Raw genomic sequence first — 25,451 nt, 5'->3', positions numbered from 1 at the left:
TAGCGGGATTCACAGTCAGTGAATTTCTTGCTCAGGTAGTAAATGGCATGCTCTTTTCTTTTTGTCTCGTCTTGCTGTCCAAGGACACAACCCATGGAATCTTCTAAGACGGTTAAGTACATTATCAAAGGTCTTCCTTCCACTGGAGGAGACAAGATGGGTGGTTCGAGCAGATATTCCTTAATGCTGTCGAACGCTTTCTGACAATCGTCTGTCCAGACGCAACTTTGATTTTTCCGTAGAAGTTTGAAAATAGGAGCGCAAGTTGCAGTCATGAGATATATGAATCTCGAGATGTAATTCAGACGTCCAAGAAATCCTCTAACTTGTTTCTCGGTTCTGGGCGAAGGCATTTCTTGAATTGCCTTGACTTTGTCTGGATCTACTTCAATTCCTCGTTTGCTGACAATGAAACCAAGGAGTTTTCCTGAATAGACACCAAAGGTGCACTTGTTGGGGTTCAGGCGAAGCTGAAACTTCCGTAAGCGTTGAAATAACTTTGTCAGATTCTGTATGTGATCTTCTTCATTTTCTGATTTGGCAATCATGTCGTCCACATAGACTTCCACTTCCTTATGCATCATGTCGTGGAAAAGCGTAGTCATGGCTCTTTGATAAGTTGCCCCTGCGTTCTTTAGTCCAAAAGGCATAACACGATAGCAGAACGTGCCCCAGGGGGTGATGAAAGCTGTTTTTTCCATGTCTTCAGGTGCCATTTTGATTTGGTTGTATCCTGAAAATCCGTCCATGAATGAGAAAACTTTGGATTTTGCTGTACTGTCTACCAACATATCAATATGTGGTAAAGGAAAATCATCCTTAGGGCTAGCTTTGTTCAAATCTCTGTAGTCGACGCACATGCGGACTTTTCCGTCTTTCTTAGGAACGGGAACAATGTTAGCTAACCACTGAGGGTATTCTGAAGTGACGAGGAAACCTGCGTTGATCTGCTTTTGAACTTCCTCTTTGATTTTCATGGCCATCTCCGGATGAGTTCTTCTCAATTTTTGCTTGACCGGAGGGCATTCTGCTTTTAACGGCAAGTGATGCTCCACTATACTGGTATCCAACCCTGGCATATCTTGATAAGACCAAGCGAAGACATCTGAGAATTCTTTGAGTAGCTGTATCAAACTCTTTCTGATCTCTGAACTGAGCGAAGCTCCAATCTTAACCTCTTTTCTGTTTCCATCGGAACCAAGGTTAATGATCTCTAGAGGCTCATTGTATGGCTGAATGGCCTCTTCCTTTTGTTGAAGTAACCGTGAAATTTCCTTTGATATTTCTTCGTCTTCTTCTTCCTCTGCCTCGAATACAGGAAACTCAAAGCTTGGAGAAGTCATACGGTCGTACGTTTCAACGGGGTATTTTATGATTAATCTGCATATGTGTGATAAGTTTTATTTAGACAACGAGGGAAGACTCGGTGTATGCAGTTAATAATTTTTTTTTGATGTTTTTTAAGGGTGTTTTTTAGGATTACCAATTTCCGAAAAAAAGAAAAGGAAAAACTAAACGAAGGAACAGAATGACATTTTTATTTATGGACAGTCATTTCTTGAAACAAAGACCCTATAAAACAAAACTCTATTGCTTTGGGCGAAGCAAAGAGGGACATTTAACTAAGAAATAGTAAAATGCAAAGCCCTATGAAACATCTCTTCACCCTGGGCTATGGTGAGAGGACAAAATAACGGTGAAAGTTCCTACTTAGGAGTGCGAACAACAGTTGAAACTTCAACAGCTGTCCAGTAGTGGCGAACCCCATTGTGCACTAAGTAATCTGGAACCTTAGGCTTAAGCTGGCCTGTGGTAGGTCTTGATTTACCAACCACTGTCTTTGCAACACTCAGACGATCTTCTTCTACTTCAGCAGACTGAGCGGTGTGAGCATACCCATTTCCAAGTGGAGTATGTCGAACTTTCTTTTGAGGAAACTTCCAATCTTCTGAATGGAGAGACTCGTTGTCGGAGACACTTTCGAGATCATCCTCTTCTGTATTTTGGTCTTGCTCTTCTCCCAAGATGGCATTGACTAGATATGTGAACTCTAGATCCTTAGCCTCGGAAGGTGACTTGGGGATATAATCCTCAATGATGATTTCACCAGTCGATGATGATGAATAGCAAGGGTTATACATCTCTTTTGGCTGAGAGAGGTACTCAAAATCACTGTTCCATCCAGTTGGAACAATATCTTCAAGAGAGATTCTTGAACTTTCAGGAGCGGAGTATTTCACCATGTAGTCGAATTTTCCGCTTGGTTCTCCTAATGTATCCCAAGTCTCTTCGGGGATAGGAGGAACTTCTTCTGATGAACCATGACTTCTGGTGGTGAAGCTGTCAGTAACTTCATCACTGCTTGGTTGAGTCTTACTTTCAGATCCTTCATTTGGATAACAGCAAAGTGGTTCAGACTCTGATAGGGAGATATATCCTGCTTTGTTAAGATAGGATAACCACTCCTCTTCATCGGTGTTTTCCGTACCGATGGTATTGACTGTTTGTTGAACAGGCTGAAGAAAACCTCCACTGCAGAAAGTTTCTTGAATTGGGAGAACTATCTCAATCCCTGGGATAACTTTTGATGATGTCGGAAAGAATCCAATTCCTGTTCTGTTCTTGTTGTTGGTAGGAATATTAATGTGCCCCCAACCACTGGTAGTGCCATCCTTTACAACTTGGATTGCATCTTTGTATGAAGAGATAGACGCTGCTTTCTCCTTTCCTTTGTCTAAGGAAAGTGCTTGGAATTTAGTTCCAACAACTTCTTTTGGTTCTATGTCGGAGAATGATGACAGGTTGCTGACGATCAGAGCTCGTTCTCCACATACGGTTACCAATTTGTCATTTCTTATGAACTTCAGTTTCTGATGAAGTGTTGAAGTAATTGCCCCAGCCTCATGAATCCATGGGCGACCTAGCAAACAACTGTATTGTGCTGGAATATCCATAACTTGGAAAGTGATTTTGAACGTCTGAGGTCCAATAGTTATGGGAAGATCTACTTCTCCGAAAACTGACTTCCTTGATCCATCAAATGCTTTGACGATGACATGACTTTTTCTTAGAGGGTAATCTTCGAAAGATAATCTTGATAATGTTGATTTAGGCATGACGTTGAGAGAGGATCCATTGTCTATTAGGACTCCTGTGAGTACATCACCCATGCAGCCAACTGAGATGTGAAGTGGAAGATTGTGGTCCACTCCTTCTTCAGGAAGATCTTCGTCACAGAAACTTAGGCTAGTTCCCGCGGAGATGTTGGCAACGATGTTGTTGAATTGGCTTATAGTAACACTTGGTTCTACGAAAGCTTGTTCCAAAACTTTCTGTAGAGCTTCCCTATGAGCTTCAGAACTCAATAGCAGGGAAAGAACAGAAATCCTAGACGGAGTATGTAGTAATTGATCTACAATGTTGTATTCACTCCTCTGGATTAACTTCAAGATCTCATCATTTTCTTTCGCTTGAACAGCATTGGTCGGAAGATTGTCTTGCCTATGTGGTACTTCCTCCGAAGGTTTCTCCACATTTTCTGTTGTTCTGTTGAAGACTCGTCCACTTCTGGTGACTCGACTAACATCAGCAATGTTGACAACAGACGGTAATGGTATTTCCTTACCATTTTCAATGAATGTAGCGTTGTATTTGTATGGTATAGCCTTGCTGGACTCATACGGTACAGGACCTGGTAAGTAGATGACTAGTGGTGCAACTGCTGTCTTCCTGCTATCATACTTAACTTGCATAGGTTCAACTTGATTAATTTGAGGAGATACGGTAAAGACTTCATCATCTTCTCTGTTGGCAAGAACAGTAATGGTATTGTCATCCATCAGCTTTTGAATGTCGTTGCGAACACGCAAACATCCTTGTGAATTTCTTCGACAGATTCTGCATCTACTGTAAGCGTGGAAATCTGTTCCAAAGTAGGCAAGTCCATTTAAAGTTTTGTGGAACCTGACTACCGATCCTTCAAGGTCTTCAACTTTGTAGATTTTGTATTCTCCTGGACATCCTTGAACCATGTTGATGTCATGTTCAGTTCTGACTCGGATATGTTGAATCCATCCCAAGTCCATTTGTTCTTGTAATGCAGCTTGAACTACGGCACATCCTTGATTATTCTTTGGACAAATTTCGCATGTGAAGTAGTTGTGAGGTGGTACATGACCGTACCCAGCTTGTTTAGCGTGCATCTTGACGAGATTTTCCCCTATCTGACGAATGTCGTAGATTTGAATGACGTTGGGGTGCTGGTCTATCAGATTTACTGAAGCTTCTTTGTGCTGCGGCAAAGGATTTGCTTGGACGTTTGGATTAGTATCTTTGAAGGATAGCATTCCGCTTTTCACTAATCGTTGGACGTCAATCTTGAAAGGGAAACAGTTCTCAATATTGTGACCTGGTGCCCCCTGATGATAGGGACAAGATTGGTCAGCCTTATACCATGGTGAGGAACTGTTTGTAGGATTTGGAGGACTTCTTGTCTGAATGAGTCCTTTTGCCAGTAATGTTGGAAACAATTCTGCATACGGCATTGGTACGGGGTCAAAGGCTGGATACCTTGGAGCCCGATTGTTGTAATTTGGAGGTCGAACCTGCTGCTGAGGTTGCTGCGACCTTTGTTGAGTTTGTTGTTGCAAAACCTGAGGTTGATAAGCTGGCGCTGAGTTAACAACCGGAGTTATTGTTGCAACTTGAGGTTGGAATTTCTTCTTGATTTTGTGCAAGACATTGCTGACATCTTGATCCTTTTTCTTCTGGAAAGAACTTCCATACTTCCTTGGACCAATAGAAGATTCTGGTTCTTTGTTCAGGCGTCCCTCCCGAACTGCTTCTTCTAAACGTACACCCATGTTTACCATCTCAGTAAAGTCACTTGGTGCACTTGCAACCATTCGTCCGTAGTAAAATGGACTCAAAGTTTTGAGATAGATTTTTGTCATTTCTTTCTCTTCAAGTGGTGGACAAATTTGAGCAGCAACTTCACGCCATCTCTGAGCGTATTCCTTGAAGCTCTCTCTATCCTTTTGAGTCATGGCTCGGAGTTGATCTCTGTCGGGAGCCATATCCAGATTGTACTTATACTGTTTGACGAAGGCCTCTCCGAGGTCTCGAAAAGTACGAATCTCTGAACTGTCCAAGTTCATGTACCATTTGAGTGCAGCACCAGTTAGGCTGTCTTGAAAATAATGAATGAGCAATTGTTGATTATCAGTCTGAGTTGACATTCTTCGAGCGTACATCACAAGATGACTTTGTGGGCATGAATTCCCTTTATATTTCTCGAATTCTGGTACTTTGAATTTGTGAGGAATCTTAACATTTGGAACCAGACAGAGGTCTGCAGCATTCTTTCCAAATAGATCTTGTCCTCGGAGAGTCTTGAGTTCCTTCTGCATTTGCAGAAACTGTTCCTGGAACTCGTCCAATCTTTCATACACGCCAGCATCCTCACTTGGAGCGTGATGATATACTTGTCCGCCTTGCGGGGGAAAAGTATGCATAATGGGCTGTGGAGAAGCCATGACAGCAGATCTTGGTATCTCAGCATTTTGTTGTGCGAAACCCATTGCCGTCGCTCTTGGAACTTCAATTTCCAGAGGTTTGTAACCCTCCGGTGGACGCATATCCATGGTGACTTTTGGAGCTTCAGAAGTTGGAGGTATGTACCCTTCTGGAGTAAAGTTATACGGCATGCCCCAAGGTCGATCAGGCGGCATGGTATACTGAGGAATAGGAGTAGAAACAATCTCGGAAACCACAGTCCTTTGTGGTTCTTCTGGCGTTGGTCGATTCTGCGCAACTACCAGGGCTTCTACCATACTATTGAGTCTTTCAACAGTACCTTTGAGAGTATTAATCTCTTCTCTGAGTTCTTCATTCTCTTGCTCAAAGTCTTCCATTCTTTTCTTGCGACTTGAACGAGTGTTGTATGGATGAGACAGCTTGAAAGTCTTGGTTCACCTCCTTCTCCTCCTCTCTTTCTGGAGAAAGGAAAGTGACTATTAGATCCGCGACAATTCCCGTGTCAGTGCGTACGACTAAAGCGATGTATGATATGCAATTAAGTTAATTATTTTTCAAGGAAACACCATAATTACGTTATGAAACATCAAACTTTTATTAATTAAGCGAAAACGCCGTTTTTACACACTTTGAAAATGGAAATACAGAGAAACTGAGAGAAAGGACTCTAAAACTTTGATGATGAGCCGACTTCACGTTCTAACATCTTCTTCTGTTTCTTGAGCTGAGCGTTCTCTGACGTGAGCTGATCGATGATCCAGGAAGCAGGAGGGATATGATGAGAAAGTGACGATTGTGTCACTTGTCGATCGAGTACTTCAAGTAACTCATCCTTCCTTCTTAGGATGTTTTGAATTTCAACATTTTCCGTGTTGACAATTCGATACTTATTCCTCCAAGCATTCCTTTCTTGGCATACCTTGTTTAATGCCGCTTGCAGTTTTTCAACATCGGTGGAGAAAAGGTAAATTGGTTCCCTTAGGGGAATAGGTTCTTGATGTTGATATGGCATCCTGAGCTTGAATGCTCTGACACGTACCCATTGAAGGTAAGGATCCAGGGAGATGCAAAGATGTTTTCCTAACAATCTTCTCCCTTTTCTGTGAACAAGACGCCAGGCTTGGACAATTTCCTTCTTCAGCATGTTGCCATGATCGTCGATGTTCTTGAAGAACAGACCCTCCAATTGGATGTTACTTGGAATATTTTTCATGGGATAGCCGTATTGACGACGGGCTAAAGCTGGATTGTAACTAATTCCTCCCTTAGTTCCAATAAGGGGTATGTTGGGGAAACTTCCGCAACTGAAGATGATCTTGGTTTCGTCGTTGTCAGGACTACACCAATCAATGTCTGTATGAGTGAGAGACATGATTTTCTGTGACCAGTAAAGGCCATCCCTCATGTTCCAGAAAGTGCTAGACTTCGGTAGGTGTGAAACGAACCATTCGTATAACAGCGGTACGCAGCATGTGATTAATCCTCCTCGCTGCAGGTTTCTTGAATGCATAGAATGATAAGCATCCGCAAGCAAGGTTGGAACTGGATTTCCAATTAAGAAGATCTTAATTGCATTGATGTCGACGAAATCGTTAATGTTAGGGAACAAAAACAATCCGTAGATAAGCAAAGCCAAGATTTCATCAAAAGCGCTCATATCTTGGATGCTGACGAAGTACCGAGCTTGATCAAACAGGAATTTGGAGGGCAATCCTTGAATTCCTCCTCTACTCACCATATGAGTTCTGATGTCGACTACGTTCAAAGGAGTAGTTGCAGCAATGATAATGTCGTCAGGATTCTTTTCCAAACCGGAGTACGGATCTTGCGCGTACACGGGTATTCCAATCAGACGAGAGTACTCCTCTAACGTAGGCATGAGCTGATAATCTGGAAAGGTGAAGCAGTGATACGTTGGATCGTAAAACTGTACCAAGGTGGGAAGGATCCCATCCACCATGTTGGTATTGAGCAAAGGCAGAAGTTTTCCATACTTCTCCTTGAAAGCCTGGGGGTTGACCACCAGTTTTCCGAGCTTTCCCAGTTCCTCGACCTGGGGAATCTTGAAGGTGTATTTCCTAGCTCTCTTTCTCCCATAATCCATGGTATAGATCCTTAAGTCCTTTCTCCGTTTCTCTCTTTCTATGAAGTTCAAAACGTTCGTTATTTAGTTTCCTTGAAAAATGACTCGAAAAAGACTCTTTTTGTTTTTAATTGTTTATTAATGAATGATGCATGAATGCATGAATGCACACACAAGAGTTTTAAACAAACATGGCGTTGAAGGGTATAGTGGTCATGAAGTCCAAACGCAATCCCCGCCCCAATGGTAAACTAAGGTTAAGGATTTTTGTACCTGTAGAACGGGTTCTAGGGGTCTCAGAGTTTTTGCTCAACCTTAAAGATACGTTGATTGGTATCTATAAGAGAGTTTTCTCTGAGTGTAGTATCTGCGTGACAATTACTTCCGTAATCACCGCTCTACGTCCTAAAAAGGCTTTAAGTAGGGTTAATGTGTTTCTAGGTCCTCCTGGTACAAATCAGTCTCGGAATGCAGTGGCGCAGTTAATCACAACCAGCCAGGCAAATCCCAAGAGTAGACTTGGAAACCAAGATTAGAGGGCCTTCACCGGGAAGACATCCTCCATCCTATCTTATGTTGCACTCAAATCCGGGTATAGGATTTCTCACCACAAGGGGGAATCAAGCCCTTTCCCGATACAGAATAAACAAAATAAACAAATATATATGCAACAAACACATGATATGACACAGAGGTTAGGCAGGACCTCTCTTGTTTGAGGGGGAATTTGGCATCCCTAATTCCTCATTGGGGCTGGACCAGCAACAGGTCAACCATTGGTTTGGATGAAAAACCAAGGTTTTGAACACTTATATCCCCAGCAGAGTCGCCATTTTTCTGTGGTGTCGTTTTCTTTACCTCCCCGTTTCACTTGGGAGGACGGCACGCTAAACCCTTCACGCGAAATTTGGAAGGAGAATGCGCCCGTGGTGGGATGAATTTTATTTCAGTTCTTCCTACGATATCACACGAACTTTCTTATTTGTCCTACGAGTAGGAAAGGGAAAAAAAGATCTCAACTAAACCCTAGGAGTTTGCTAAGTGCGGGGATTTACACCTAGACTAGAAATTCTGGAGTCCGGGAGGTCGGTTATACATAGGGAAGTGTTTAAACACCCTACATATCTGTAGTACTCTACAGGAACCTTCTCTGTGTCATTTGTGTTTGTGTTTATTGCTAATGATTGGGAAAGTTTCTCCTTTGTATTAGGAGAGGGAATTGAATTGATTAAAGAAAGACAGACAGATAGACAGACTGACTATTTTTGGTATTTTATTAGCTCGCTGAGATTCCTTGTGAACCTCATGCCTACATATCCCTAGTGGAAGTCAGAGCTTAATGTAGTTCGGGGAACTAACTAGGGAAATTAATTATTTTTGGTGCCTTGCTTGAAGCTCAAGGTTGAAGCTTGGAATTAAATCTCTGTTTACAGTAAAGAGACATGAAATTATCTCTACAGAGAGGTATTTGTACTATTCTACCACAAACATTTAAAGGAGTGACAAAATAACTGAATTCATTTCATTCAAGAGGGGGACCTTACTTGTGTATGTGCAAGTATACCAGTCAAATGCCTCTTAAATGAAAGAAAGATGCTCATCCAAATTAGGGAAAGTTACCACATGTCTGGGTTTTACTGCCAGCTCATGCCTTTCAAAATCCTAAATGGGAGACTTGATTAAAATTGAAATGAAATGTTTGTTTGTTTGAATGTGGTAGAGTAGTAAAAATATCTCTCTATGGAGATAAGCTATGTCTATCTACTGTATAAAAGATTTGACTTTTAGCTGGCTTGTATGAGGCCCAAGCTTGAGGCTTTTTGATTGATTAATTAATATTATTGACTCTGGGAGATGACTCCACTGGGAATTAATTACAGGGTATTTTTGTGTTCTGTACAAAGCCCAGAATTGAGGCTGACTCTACTTAGGGAGACTCTATTTGTGTGCCTTGTACAAAGCCCAAGGTTGTGGCTAACTGTTGAGGATAATTGAATGACTCTATTTTATGTGCCTTGTACAAAGCCCAAGGTTGTGGCTAACTCTAGCTAGGGGAAAACATTATTTTCTGCCTTGTACAAAGCCCAAGGTTGTGGCGGACTCTTAAATGAATTAAGTATGGATGATTATATGGGGAAAGATCCTAAGTGTTAGGAATCTTTGACACATGAAAGATATGGTTTATCTGCCTTGTACAAAGCCCAAGGTTGTGGCTACTGAGTGATGAAGGACTCACTGGGGAGACTCTATTATCTGCCTTGTACAATGCCCAAGGTTGAGGCTGACTCTTGACAGGGGAGTTTTATTGTTTGGGTGCCTTGTATGAAGCCCAAGGTTGAGGCTAACTGTTTTTGTTGGTTTTGACTCTACTGAGGAGGTTTTATTTATTAAAAGACTGTTTTTCTTTGGAAGCTAACCCTTTCCAGGGATTTTGACTCAGCTGGTGAATTTGTCTGTTAAAAGACTGACTTTATCATGTTTTTTGGAGGCTGACCCTTTCCAGGGATTCTGACTCTTTTGGGGAAATTATCTCCTAAGAGAATGAAATTATTTATTAGTTAATTTTGGAGGCTAACCCTTTCCAGGGGTTTTTATTAAAATGAATGGCAGAAAGATTATCTAATGGAGACTTCTTGTTTAAAGCCCAAGATGAAGGCTGACTCAATGCTGAGGATGACCAAACATGGATCCTAGACTCTGCTAAGGAAGATTGATGAAGATGAGGGTGACAGAGACTGTCCATGTCTCTCATTCCAAAAATGTACTCAATGTGAATTTGAGACAAACTTAGCTTGTTTAAAGTCTGGTTTTAAATTGGAAGAAACTCACCAGGGTAGGCTAAGAGGTGACTAAAGACCTGTTCCTATGTTTATAAGAAACCTGATGGGTCCTTGTATACAAGCTCAAGAGGAAGCTGGAAATGCTTTTAAGAAGCCTGTGGGTCCTTGTACAAAGCCCAAGAGGAGGCTAATCGAGGGTCCTTGTTATAGCACAAGAGAAAGCTTATGTGGTTTTGAACTTATTTTGGCTCTAAGCAAATGGGTAAGAGGTTTCACCGGGAATAATTCCTCTTTGGGTGGATGTGCCCTATTATTTGGATTCTAAGGTTTTTGCCAAGATGTTTCACCGGGAATAATTCATCTTGGGGGTTTGAACTACAGATCTCTAATTAGGAAAGAGCCTTCACCGGGAAGACATTCTCAATCCTAGGTCATATTCCTATAATATATATATATATATATATATATAGTTTAACTGTCCTAGGGTTTATACTCAAACGTAGTTCTAAACTAATATATATATGCACAGTTTATATTTGACAGTAATTTAAATAAAGACTGTAAATTGAAAGCTTGTAAAGCCTAACCTGGATGGAGTGGAGGCCATTGAAAAAGTATGTACAGAGCCTCAACAGTATTTTTGTTGTTTTGTTGATAACAGTTGAATATATATATGATAAACAGTTAATGGTTTTTTAAAACAGAAGAAGTGAAGATGGACAAAGGTCACATAGGTATCTGAAGAGTTTCACCGGGAATAATGCCCTTCAAATACCAGAGGAATGTTTTGAAAACAGAAAGAAGATTTTGAAAATACAGTTTTTAAAAACAAGCTAAGAAGAGAAGGTTTTTGGGACTTACACTCTATTAGAGGCCCAGTACTTTACAGTACTGGTTACAAAAGCAGTTTGAAAATGATTTGAAATGATATAAGGTTTTGTTGTTTGAAAACCTTAATCATCCGTTTAATCGGAGATTGATAACAGCTTTGAAAATTGACAAAAGTCAACTTAATTAAAGTAAAAATAAAGATTTTTACTTAATTAAGACCTAAATAATTAGGGTTTTATCATAAACTTATTTACAAAGTGATTAGGTTAAAATAAAGTGATAATATATATTTAAAGTATTTAAGAAAACACTTAAAACATACTATTTTAAACCTAATTAAAAACTCAAGAAATAAATAATATTTTTATGATTTTTTTGACTATTCACAAAATAGATATATTAAATAATAGGTGTATAAAAAATGAAGTGAAAATGATTTATTTTGATAGGTTAAATAAATATGTGAAGTTGTGAAGAGAAATGAAAGAAATTAGTGTTAAAAAAATAAGTTTTGGCCCTTGGAGGGTTTGAACCCACGCCCTTGAGATTACCAGCCCAAAACAACACCACTGAGCCAACGCGCGCTCAGTGTTAGTGACCTGCCTTCATTTGGTTATGTTTCAAAACAAGTTGTAAATCTTTGAAAAATAAAAGAACCAAAAAGTCTGGGGCGAGGGGGATTCGAACCCCAGACCTTTGGCATGAGGAGACTAAGAGCGCATGTGTGGCCACTAGGGCAAGTTATTCAGTCGTTAATAAAACGCACACCATTCAAAATAAAATAAACTCTCCCCTGAGAATTCAAATTTGCGCGCCACCACCATCTTCATCTTCAACCTCAAGCTCTCCATTTTTGAATTTCTGAACTTACTCGTTTCTCAACCATTTGCAACGATGTAAACATGAAACTTGCTCTAAATTCACTCACGATTCTAAATATGTAACTAACATGAACTATCATTAACTACATCTAATTAATTTACCAGAAATCGTGAAGAACCCTAAAATTTCAAAATTAAATTAAATGACTATACTGAAAGATAAATGGATGATGATAGAGGGTTTTCAATCCTCTGATGATGCTGAACAAGATAGAATCGAGCTATTTCACAAAGAGTACTTAAATTAAAGAGAGAGAGTTCAGAAACTTACCTCTGAAAATGGAGATCGTGAGGATGATAGAGAGCAACTGGGCTTGTATGAACGATCCCAAAAGCTTCCTTGTGGCTCAGTGATGCTAACTGAATGCTTGTAATGACCTCAAACCTCCTGAATTGTTCTATGGACCTCCCTCGATTTCAGCTTCAAGTGAACATGGAGGGTATTGATTCTCGAGTTACAGATGAGCTGCAGCCATCTGGTTAGCTTCACTATGACCTGAGGAGTGTGTCTGGATGATTGGCTTGCCTTGAAACCTTCTGAATCACTCCATGGACCTCCAACTGCAGATGCTCCAAAGTGAGAGCAACAATGGTGTTCCTCCACCTACAGAAGTGATCCAGGTGCTTGGATCACCTCAAATGACCTCCCTTGAGATGTTAGAATGCTCACTTCCCAAAGATAAGCTCTGGTTTGAAGAAATTGATTCTTCTTGCCAAAGAACTTTGAAAAACAATGAACAAGAGAAGAGAAAGAGAAAGCAAGTAATATGGTTGCTTTGGTGTGTTTTTCTACTGAATTGTGCTCTCCTATTTATAGGCAAATGTCTCAGTACTGAGTGAGAGAGTGAGCTTGCTTAGTGAAGCAAGTTTGGTTTCTTAGCCATGAAGAAATTTCAAAGAATATCCAAGTGTGATCATTGCATTTTCGAGCCACCTCCCCTATCCATTGATTCTATCTGATCTTAGGGGACAATTCAGATGCAAAGTGAGCTCTAATTGGTTGATGAGAAGATTCCTTGGGTGATTCATCAATTTGCCATAAATTCTCAAATGTAATCATTACATAATCACATGTTCTTGTTTTAGGAATCTTCTTCAATTATCATGGCATGGTGAAAATGAATGCATGGCATGTTTGCAGATGTATTATGGGTCATGTAGCATCTGAATTTGAGGTCATGTGCACAAAACTTCAAAGTTCCAAAATGATGCATGACCTATAATTTCACTTCATGAGGCCAACTTTGAACAAGCATAACTCTTAGCTCAAATTGAATTTTGAGAAGGTTGAACACAATTTGGAAAGCCCTAAACATCTACTTTAAATCATTAGTTTATGTCTTCTTCAGAATCCTTTGGGAAATTTGTGAAAAATGAGGCCAAAGTTGGAAGAAAACTAGGTTAAAACACTTAGAAAAATTTCTAAGTGTTTATGACCTAAACTTCAAAATTTCCAAAACTTCATAAATGGTTGATCTTTTGAAAAAAGTTCCCTTGTAAGATGTTGTTTTATTTGGCAAGATCTACAACTTTCATGTTGGAAGTTTTTTGAGTTGTGTAGGTGAAATTTTGAGATCTCACCATGCCCTAAAAAAACCTAATTCCCGACTTTTCGCTCCTTGATGAATTTCTTTGAATTTCTTTGGCCAAATGACTTTGACATCCATATATTGATGATATTGATCTTTGAAAGTCATTTTTTGACCAAAAACCTTAAAAGTCAATGATGATCCTTCACAGTTGACTTTTTCCTGACAAAGTGAATTTTTGGGCTTTTGTGTAGAAATAAGATCTTCTCCCCAAATGGATGATATAAATGGATTATATGGAGGTAGTAGAGATCCTTGAATCATGTCTTGAGTTTTGGATTCATGCCCTGATCAGAAGTCAACTATCTTGGTGAATTAGGTCAAAACCCTAATTTGTCGACCATGTGAAAATAATGACTGTAGACTTTGAATTGAGATGTAATGTCCAGTGGATCTTGTCATATGAGTTATTTGAAGATGATTGATGTCTTTGAATGGTTTCCTGGGGCTTTTTAGGGTTTCCCAAAAGTGATCCCTGATTTTAGTCCTTGATAGGTTCAAAACCCTAGTCTGGTGACCTGAGTAAACCTGTACTCATATGACTGGATGTCTAATCAATCATAGATGAGAAAAGTGAAGTTTTTGAGCCCCATGATTGTATTAGAGACTAGTCTTTGTATTGATTGATCCTTTGCCTGAGCTTTCTTGTCTTTGAGCATCCTCGATTAGGTACCAGATGGAGAAATGACTGCTCTGGGTACTTGTCTTGACCTGATGAAAAATCCTGAAGATATGTCATCTCAGGGGGGTCAAAAATTAGGGTATGACAGAGCCCAACATAAAAGTTGTAGAGAATTGAATTTCCTTGAGAATGAGTTTTAGTTGGGAGATTTTGATAAATTATGTGAAATTTATGGCCAGTCAAAGTTCAATTTACTTTCACTTTAAAAACCCTAATGTAGAAACCTTGAGTTTTGTTGATCTTTGAGCTTTTCTTGATGAATCATGATCAACCCTTAATCAAATGATGAATATGACCTAATAATCTTGATGTTGACCAAAAATCTTGACTTTTGACTGTATATTGACTACAGTTGACTTTTAAGTCAACATAGTCAATTGTTGATCATTTGAACAGTTGACTGGGCAATTTTGTGATTCAGGGCTTGAAACTTGGTATGAGGATTCTTTGAAGCATAAGAGACCATATGAAATCCACTTGAAGCCTTGATACATCCATTCCTTTGAGAGAACCAAAACCCTAATTGAAGTCTTGTTATTTAGGAGAGAGAGTAGCCATGCTTGCTTCCTGCACTACTTTGAATAATTGGAGATCAGTGCTTGAGCCAAATTATCTTGAAATATGGTGAGCATATTTTGGGGTATGACAGCCTTTCTCTCTGCAGCGTGGGACTGTCACTCTTAAAGTGTCCTGGTTCTTTATATTCATAACAGACAATGTTCTTTATGCTAGGCTTCTTATGTCCAAAAGATTCTGCTTTATTTTCTGGTCTCCTGTAGTTTCTGAACTTCTTTTGTCTTTGCTTCCATAATTGGTTGACTCTTCTAGAGAGAAGAGATAACTCATCTTCTTCTTCTGATGCAGAGTCACCAGAGCTTTCCTCTTCAGCCTGAAAAGTGTTAGTTTCATATTTTCTAATTGATTTAAAGGCAACAAACTTACCTTTCTTCTGAGGCTCATTTTCATCAAGTTCTATCCCGTGGCTTCTCAATGCATTGATAATTTTTTCAAGAGATACATCATCCAAATTCATTGTAACTTTGAACGCAATAACCATTGGTCCCCATCTTCTAGGAAAACTTCTGATTATCTTCTTGACATGATTTGCTATGGTGTATCCTTTGTTCAAAACTCTCAAGCCAGCAGTCAGAGTTTGAAATCTTAAGAACATGGTTTCAATGGACTCATCTTCTTCCATTCTAAATGCCTCGTTCTTTTGGATGAGGGCCAGAGCTTTCGTCTCTTTAACTTGAGCATTTCCTTCATGAGTCATTTTAAGAGACTCAAACATATCATGTGCAGTATCTCTGTTGGTGATTTTTTTCATATTCTGCATGTGAGATAGCATTCAGCAGGATAGTTCTAGCCTTGTGGAGGTTTTTTTAATTCTTTCTTTTGTTTCTCACTCATGTTTTTCCTATCAATCTTTTTACCAGCATCTACAGGATGTGTGTAACCATCTAACACAACGTCCCATAGGTCAACATCTTGACCTAGAAAGAAACTTTCTAGTCTATCTTTCCAGTACTCAAAATTTTCTCCATCAAACATAGGGGGTCTTGTAAAACCATTGTTGTTTTGTTCATTTGCCATAATGTTTTCCTTCTGGATCTTTTACTGACACTGTTAAGTGTTTGCACCCAGAGCCAGGAGCTCTGATGCCAATTGAAGGGTATGAAAACACTTAGAAGGGGGGTTGAATAAGGGGTTTTCTTTTGGGAAATAAAAATTCACACATTATGTTTATCCTGGTTCGTTTGAACTCAAATTACTCCAATCCACCCGTCAAGGTGATTCTGCCTCTCTCCGTCGAGGACTTAATCCACTAATCAAAACTTGATTACAATTGGTTCACGAAGGCAACTGCCAACGTCTTCTTGAGAATCTTAACCACAACTTGGTTATTCAAGGAATAATATAACAATAACTTCTAACAAGTGAACTTAATGCTTCTAAATCTAAGCTATATCAAAACTGTGATTTTTCACTAAGTTTAAGTACAATGAATATTAACTCAGTATGATAAAATGAACAAAGTATTTTCTTTCAGCGTAAGAGTTCACGTGAGCGTCTTTTACTTCTTCAAATCGGTCTTCTATTTATAGCCTTTGGAAATGTTGTCCGTTGTATCCTCGTAAGCTGTTATGTAATAAATGTTGCGTGTCATCTTGGTTATTTTTGCTTTCCATGTTTCTTAGTATTTGTTCCTCATAAATGCTTCAGCCGTCTTTTAATCATTATGTCTCTAACGGTATTTTATCTTGTATCAGAACTTTGCATTTTGTCTTTCCTTTTCCTCATAACTTCTGCCTGACTTTGTGAATATAACTTCTATCAGAATTTGTCTACAGCAGTTGGTGCACTCAGAAGTTACTTCATGCATTAGAACTTTTTGAACTTCAGCGTGACTTTTCTTTCTTTGTTTGTTCAGCGTTACACAAAGTCCATGTTCTGATGGTATTTGAGTTAGAACTTCTTCTAAAATAAGAAACATAGAATTAGAGTACCACATTTATTTATACAAAATTTATTTAATTGTTATTATCAAACTCTAAGATATGAATAGAACCAAACTATGTTCTAACAATAATGTTGAACACAAACCACAAATTCCTAATTTCTAACCTAAAAACACATTTGTGTGGGTTTTTCATAAACTCTAAAACATTAATAAATGACCTACTTGATTGATTGTGGATGCTTGATATATTGGTACTTGATGCTTTCAAACAACTTCGGTTGCAGATGTGCTTAATTTGGTGAAAATGAAAATGAGAGAGTTTTGAGAGTTGTTGTGTTTGTTTTTGAAACTGTAATGGGAGGGGAAGAGGCAGCGCACCTTTTAGGTGTTCCCCGAACCAGAAATATACTTACGGTTTCATATCATAGTTATATTTTCGGTTCGTTCCAATGTTAATGTCTATTATGGTACGAACCGGAAATGCATTTCCCGTTTTGATGGACATTTTAGTAATTTTGCATGATGCGCTGGAAAAGCATGTTATGAAATAAGAAATTCCCTCAATTTTAGAAAAATTAAGATGACTAGCAAATTTTTTTATAAGCAACATTGTATTCAATAGTGAGTACTAGGGGGACTCAATCTTGATTACAACTAGAGAAACGACAAAAGGATCAAAGAAACTCCAGAGGATATTTACACCGCTCATAGAAATTACAATTCAAACCGTTCGTTCCAATTTGAAACCACCACCAAAAAAACATCTTAATTTTGAACACAATGACTTTTACATATTGTTGAAAATTATGTCATTTCTTTCCTTCCAGATATATACTCCAAGATGTAGCCAACCAAACCAAACTGCTCCCTCTCTTCCTCGCGTCACTCTCCCCATTAAGCAACATTGAAAGTTTAGAAAATGATCACAGCAGGATTGATTGGCATAGTTCCTTCCATCAATATTTAACCAATCAAAAAGTAATTGTCAAATATGGTGCGAAATACTGCAGCTACGTATATAATATGGTCAACATCTTCTGACAACTCATTACACAAAACGCAGAGCTTGTACTCATCATTAGTAATTATTGAACGTATCCTGCAACTAGCAAATTGTTTAAATGTACAAATCACACATTTGATATATTTTGGAATAATTGAACGAATTCTCGGAAGTTGGATTACACCATAAAAATTATGCAATGTGACAAAAAAAATCAAAATAAAATATCCAACCAATTCAACAAACACTCTGGTAAACAAATTACTTTCATGAATAAAGAAGTTTCAAGGAATAATGACACTGTCTGTAAACAGACCTTTGTTTCCACATTGAACCAACTCAATGAGTCCATCCATTTTCTATTGCTGCATTAATCTGGGACTTTCCTTCTTCCTCTATACTGAAAAATTCAAATGATGAATTCAAAGCATTCTGGAACAACTCGTCATTACGAAAAGCCAACTTAATTTGTATTTATCTTTCACATCCAAGAGCCTCTTCTCAAATTCAGCAGGATCCTTCAATCTTTCTGAATCAGTACCTAGCTGTTTAATGGACTCTCGAATGTGTGAAGTCATCACTTCACATGTTTTCGAGAGACCATCAGTAACACGGCCGAACAAATTATACATTCTACCCAAATCTTCGTATTTATCATCACAAAGCATGTTTACTAGCTCAGAGTTCTCCATATGGATTAATGTAATCATCTGATTCATAATCATCTCTTTCTCGACCACATCCGTAATCTTCTTTTTAGTCTTAGGGTCCAAGTAATGTCTCACTCTCTCTATTTCCTCTTTCAGACACCTCTCAGCTTTCTTGAGATAATCCCCACATTCATAACACTCAATAAATTTAATGGATTCAGCTTTGTAGAACTCAGCTGAAACTTGTAGAAACGGAGTTTCGAATTCTTGTTCATAAACAGAAGGTCCTAAATCCATTAACATCTTTGTTATGCTTCTAATCAGTTATATATTAACATCTTCCCCGACACGCTCGCTATATACTAATTCCAAAGGTTTAGGCCAAGTTCATAAACATTTGTCTTCTGGGTGCTTGGGACATATGTCCTATCCATGTACATCAGCATATCTCTAATCATATGTAAAGCCTTATTATAATCATTCCATTTTCTGTTTAATTCTTCAAGAAACAAATCTTCTTCAGCGGCTTCAACAGATCTAGCTATCTCATTAAGATGAGAAGTGATGGTGGTAACCAATCCAGTGTATAGCTCGTCACCGAACTTGTGAAGAATCATATTGTAAGCAAGTCTAAATCCACAAAATGTATTAGAAACAGGAAATTCTTAGCTCATATAGAATAAGGGAAAGCATGCTCTCGGCAAAAAACAAAAAGCATTCATTTGTCTCTATAATTTCATACAAAGAATAACAAGAAAGTCTTAACCACAAAGAAACTTGTGCCAAAATTGTCAAAGTTTATGTATAGGATCAAATAAACATGAATATGCAATTTATGGGAATACTTTTGGAAATGAATCTTAATTGAACAGATATTCAATAACCCAGGGGCGGAGCCAGCGTCAAAGTTTAGGGTTTTCCGGAAATGAAAGTAAAATATATTAAAAAAAGTACGAAAAAATTAACGACAAGAAATATGATAATATTACTTTATAAAAATGTACTAGTATTTCAATTACAACTCAAAAATAATAAAGATTCTAGTCTAATCGTAAATGCATTCTTCTCTTGTTCATTCCTTGAAAACACTTGATATATCCATATCATCAATTGTTTTAAACACCTCTTTCTCCACAAATATCACTAAGCAATCATTTAATCATGAATTATCCATTCTACTTATCAACTCGTTCTTAACATATTTCATCCCCGAGAATACTTGCTCAACACTTGCAGTGACCACCGGTAAGGACAAAATTAGTTTTATAAGTGTGTGTGGTTATAATTAAAATCTAATAATTAATGATGATTTAGAGTTCACAATTGATTGACAATATTATAAACGTTAATTATATGGTTAGTACGTACAAATTAAATTTTATACAAAAATAAAGTTTATGCAAAAAAAGGCTGAAGTTGTTAGAAGAAAAAAGTTAATTCTAAAGGTGTGTTTTAATTTGTGCTAATTAAAAGAAGTTGTGCACGAAAAAAAAAGTGTTAAAATATATGAAGGTAAAAAATTAAAAAATTGAAGTGTAATAAAAAATAACAGAATATGCAAAACCCGTCTGTTACAGGTTTCGAACCCAGGTCCTCTTGTATAAAACTCCTAAAAGCTTTTACCATGTGGGCAAATTTCTCTACATTTAGGGTATTCCATGGAATACCCTATACCCCCTTGGATCCGCCCCTGCAATAACCTGTAACGCTCTTCAAAATCGAGATGACTAGCATTGTGGATGAGTATATCATGGATTGCATGTTCCAGAATGTTCCAAGTTTTGTTAGCATAGTTCTGATCCTTGATTTCCCGGTATTTGAAAGCCTCTGTCCGAAAATTCCTCTTCTGGGAACTCATCTTCTCCTTATAACAAAAACTCAAACACCCATGATCCGAAACTCCTCAAACTAACGAAAGATTGATATAACAAGAAAAATATTACTACTCTTTTAGAAAGTTGACTGAAAAAGTTGACTTTGGTGAATGACTTTCAGTTAGCCGTCTAATAGGACTATGACTGGAAATAGTCTCCTTAGAGTTATTGTTATATTAACATGTAACTTATGCGAATCCAATAACCTCAAGTTCAAGATTATTTTCTGTTGTTTTTAGAATTTGAAAATATTGCCACAAAGAAAATTATCGAAACGAGTCGTGTACTAGGTCGCTTTCTTTAAGAAGTTTCGCCGTACTACCAGTAATTATGCAAAGCAGTTCGAGATTCGACGACGTCTCCAGGATAAAACAGCCCATTCAGATAATTTGACAATCACTTGCACTATGATGTGTCGTTCGAATTACACCTTCAGATGGTATAACAAACAATCGTAGTATCTGGAATAAATTCCAGTCGAAAAGCAGAAAAGAACAATTTAGATGAAGCAGAGTAGAGAGAGGAGAAATAATTCTTCCGATTGTGAATTCTGGAGTAGTTTGCAAATGAATGGAAGAAAACTGTTTATAGGCAGAGAATCTATCTCATCATTAATAGCTTTATTGGATCTTCTTCTACATTATAGGTCGCATAATCAGGCCCATAGTCTTTAGAGACTCTTATTCTTTTACTTCGTCGAAGTTCCATTTCTAAATTGTTATTGCTTTATGTGCTTCTTATCACATGAACGTGACTCGATTGAGTGCCCCCACTATTTCTCTATTTGAAGGGAAATTTGTCTTCATAGAAATCAACATCATTTGATTCTATGATCGTTTTTGCATTTAGTTCATAAAACCTATATGCTTTACTGTTTGCTGCATACCTAATGAATACACATTTGTATGCTCTACTAGCGAGCTTAACTCGTTTTGGATCCAGAATTCTGACATAAGCCAGACAGCCCCAAGTTCTCAAATAAGCAAGTTTGGTTGCCTTTTCTTTAATATCTCATAAGGTGAGATCTTAATTTTTGACTTGGGTATTCTATTCAGGACATAGCAAACAGTTAATAAAATTCCCCCCCCCCCACCACCAGTGAGGTGCAGCACTAGAATTCATCATAATTGCAACAACAAGTTCAGTAAAAGTTGTATACTTTCTTTCTGCTTTACCATTCATTTTAGGAAAATATGGAGCATTCATTTCATGTACAATTCCATGTTTAATATAAAATTCATTGAATAACCCATAATCGTATTCAGTTCCCCTATCACTACGAAGTCTCTTAATCTTCTTACTAAATTGATTCTCAATTTCAGTCACATACATCTTAAACATCTCAAACGTTTCACTTTATTTTTCATTAAGTATACATAAGTATAATCAGAGCAATCGTCAATAAAAGTGATAAAATAGCGTTTACTATTTCTAGTTAAAGTTCCATCTAATTCACATATATCAGAATGTATAAGATCTAGGGGATTAGAATCTTTAATAATTGATTTATGTGAAGTCTTAGTTATTTTAGCTTGACTACAAAATTCACATTTATTTGAATCATTCACATTTATTTTAGGAATTAAGCCTAAGTCGCTTGCATTAGAAATAACTCGCTTATTAACGTGACAAAGTCTAGTATGCCAAATATTAAAATCACACAAAGAGTAAACAGAAGGAGAAACTTTATTAAAATCAACATTCAACTTAAACATGCCATCAGCGGCGTACCCTTTCCCAACAAAAATACCATTCTTAGTGATGGTGTACAAATCTGCCCCTATAGTTTAACTAAACCCTGCCTTATTTAAAAGAAAACCCGAAACAAGATTCTTCCTAATTTCGGGAACGTGCATGACGTCCTTCAAGATCAAAGTCTTTCCTGAGGTGAATTTCAGCTCAACATCTCCAATTCCAGCAACATTAGTGGCATGAGCATCTCCCAACAACACTTTCTTATCTTTAGTAATAGTGTATGTCTTGAACATAGCATGATCATAGCAGACATGGCGAGAGGCGCCAGTTTCTATCCACCAACCATCACTTCTACCAACCATGTTGACTTCAGTGATCATAACAACAAATGGCTCATCAGTCATGTTAATCTGAGTGTTTGAGCCAGCAACAGGTTTAGGCCTGCTCTTAACATTTTTTTGCCATATGACTCGGTTTTCCATAATTGTAGCAAGTGAAAACCGGAGCGTCATTTCTTTGAGGTGGTGGTTGTTGCCTAGCAGATGGGGCCCTAGAGGGATTCCCACTCTTAATTCAGTTCACAGCATTGCGGTTTTGATTCTTTAATGGTTTGCTAGTAGGCTTCAGAACCGCACCGAATTTCTTTCTGTTGTTAGTAACAACTAAGAATTCATCTTTCTGATCTTGTCTCCGAGCTTCCTCTTCAATTCGGAGGCGAGTAATCAGACTCTCGATTGAAAATTCTTTTGTTTTATGGAGAAGCACGTTTTTTAAATCTTTCCAACCAGGGGGCAGTTTGTCAATGATTACAGTAATTTGAAATTGTTCATTGAGGGGCATACCATAATTAATTATTTCATGAGCTATTTTCTGAAGTTTATGGCTTTGAGCTTCCACAGATTTTTCATCCATCATCTTGTAGTTCAAGTAGCGGCTGACAACATTTTTCTTCGCACCAGCTTCTTCAGTGTCATACTTCTTTTGAAGAGCTTCCCAAACCTGTTTAGAAATGTTGTGATTACTGTAGTAGCCATACAGGTCATCAGCAAGACTGTTCAAAATATGATGTTTGCATAGGTAATCATTTTCTTGCCATAGAGAAATTTCTTTTTGGAGCTGTAAGTTATCTGCTGCAGCTTTTTCTTTTGCAGCAGAGTCTCCATCAGATGTTTTGGAAACTCCATCCTTTTTGGAGGTTCCGTCTGATTCAGCAGTTGATTTACCATTAGTTATCTTGATTGATCCAAAAGGAACAATAGGGATATCCTCAGACATAACGTGGGCAACCTTTTTCAAAGTTAAGAAAAACATCATCTTTGATTGCCAACGTTTGAAATTAGATCCCTCAAACTTGAATGGTTTGTCATTCACAGAAGCGGACGCATTAGTACCGATAATTTCCTCAGTAGCCATGGTAGTTACAAAACGTCTTAAAATTGTTGTTTTTAGAATTTGAAAATACTGCCACAAAGAAAATTATCGGGACGAGTCGCGTACTAGGTCGCTTTCTTTAAGACGTTTCGTCGTACTGCCAGTAATTATGCAAAGCAGTTCGAGATTCGATGACGTCTCCAGGATAAAACAACCCGTTCAGATAATTCGACAATCACTTGCATTATGATGTGTCATTTGAATTACACCTTCATATGGTATAACAACCAGTCGTAGTATCTGGAATAAATTCTAGTCGAAAAGCAAAAAAGAACAATTTAGATGAAGCAGAGTAGAGAGAGGAGAAAGAATTCCGATCGTGAATTCTGAAGTAGTTTGGAAATGAATGGAAGAAAACTATTTATAGGCAACAGACCCAACCGAGTAAACAAAATCGTGGGCGAAAATAGAGGGAGAGTGGAATCGGCCAAGTCAAAGTAGCCGTTTTTTTCACTTGGTCAGCATGGAGGACAAGCAAACCTAGTCAAAATTTAGGTTTAGACTTGGTCTTAGGACACGTCACCAATTCAATTCGTAATTAATTAATATTAAATATTAATTAATTTCCTACTATTTAAATAATATTAATTTAATTTTTCACCGAATTAATTAATTAATGAAAATTATTTTCCACTAATTCGGGTCCCAAAAAATTAATTCATTTAGACCGGACCGGACCGGACCGAACCAAGCCGAGCCGGCCGGACGGACGGCGGTAGCGGCACTCGCGTGTGTGTTATGAGTGCATTTTGGTGTGTCCTCACTCCTTTACAAAATTGTAGGTGCCCTTGGGCCTAACAACAATTGTTCAAGTTGGAATATATATACACACACATATATATATATATATATATATATATATATATATATTAGTGTTCCCTCCGATGTGGGACTTAAAATGAATCTTTTCAGATTCATCTTCATATTAGCTCTTACTTGTGCTCATTTATTGCTCATTTAATGTCAATAAATCATTCCAACTCCTCCTCCAAATTATCATCATTCCAAGTATTCCAACATTTTCTAAAAAATTTAAGCAATGATTTTGTTCTACGTCGTTCACCAGGCCAAAGAAATTTTAAGAATAATTTGAGACAGCCTTTGGGTGCAGATCTGAAAGAGCAGGAAATCTCTCGCGCGAGCACTCTCCCAATCATCCAGATCAATCTGCGGCTCACCGCATCTCACACCTCACCACTTGCATTCAGTTGTCAACAAATTTTTCTATTTAAAGAAGAAAAAGCGTCACATGTATTCAAATCCTTCATCATTCAAACTCTGTTTTTCATTCTCTAACTGATTTGAGCGTTGCAGTGCAACCTTATAGGTCGGCTTCTTTTCCACTGCATCGGCTTCTTTTTAATCAACTCTAATTCCAGCACTTAACATATTTCTCTAAAGACTCTAAACTTGCCCCAAATTCTGAATCTCACCTACTATCATCTTTTTATAAACTCAAACTCATAAATTCAAAATCATAAATTGCTTCAATGCTAACTTATTTTTATTCTCATTTCCATATAAAATCAATCAATAGTAAATGCTTAGGAGTTGGTGTGTTGGTGAAGACTTGAATTTTGAGATTGTGTCAAGTCAAATATCGCTAGGTACTATTAATTTATGTATTGGGTCAAGTTTCTTTACTTTGAAGAAACTTTGAAAAATTCCTAAAATATCATCAAATCTTGCTCAATCTCTACCATCATCCCTTTGTTCTTCATTTTGTGTTATTACATATCCAAACACTAGCCAAAAACACTTCCATCACCTTCAAAATTCAATTTCAACTTGAAATTCGATTTTGAAAATTTTGTTCAATTCAAGTTAATTTTGGTTGGAAGAGGTAGAGGAAGTTACAAGGAGTCCAAATCTACAAAGAAAAGTGAAAAATAAGCTTCACCAGAGCTACATCGAAAAACGAGTTTGTTCATAGAAAAACTCAAATTAAAGAATTTT

At 37.8% G+C, this 25,451-nt stretch overlaps 1 protein-coding gene and 1 pseudogene across 1 annotated transcript; both read right to left on the bottom strand.

The window, feature by feature from the left end:
• Window positions 1–18,184: 18,184 nt before the first annotated feature.
• LOC131649577 (cullin-3B-like) lies at window positions 18,185–20,353 on the bottom strand (annotated as a pseudogene).
• A 2,284-nt stretch (window positions 20,354–22,637) lies between these two features.
• LOC131649576 (uncharacterized) lies at window positions 22,638–23,477 on the bottom strand. Its single transcript, XM_058919333.1, has one exon. It carries the CDS (start codon window positions 23,475–23,477, stop codon window positions 22,638–22,640), a length of 840 nt encoding a protein of 279 aa, XP_058775316.1.
• Window positions 23,478–25,451: the final 1,974 nt, after the last annotated feature.

Source organism: Vicia villosa, linkage group LG2 (assembly GCF_029867415.1).
Source record: "Vicia villosa cultivar HV-30 ecotype Madison, WI linkage group LG2, Vvil1.0, whole genome shotgun sequence".
Taxonomy (NCBI): domain Eukaryota; kingdom Viridiplantae; phylum Streptophyta; class Magnoliopsida; order Fabales; family Fabaceae; genus Vicia; species Vicia villosa.
Note: the sequence above shows the minus strand (reverse complement) of the source record. Positions and strands in the feature narration are given on the sequence as shown.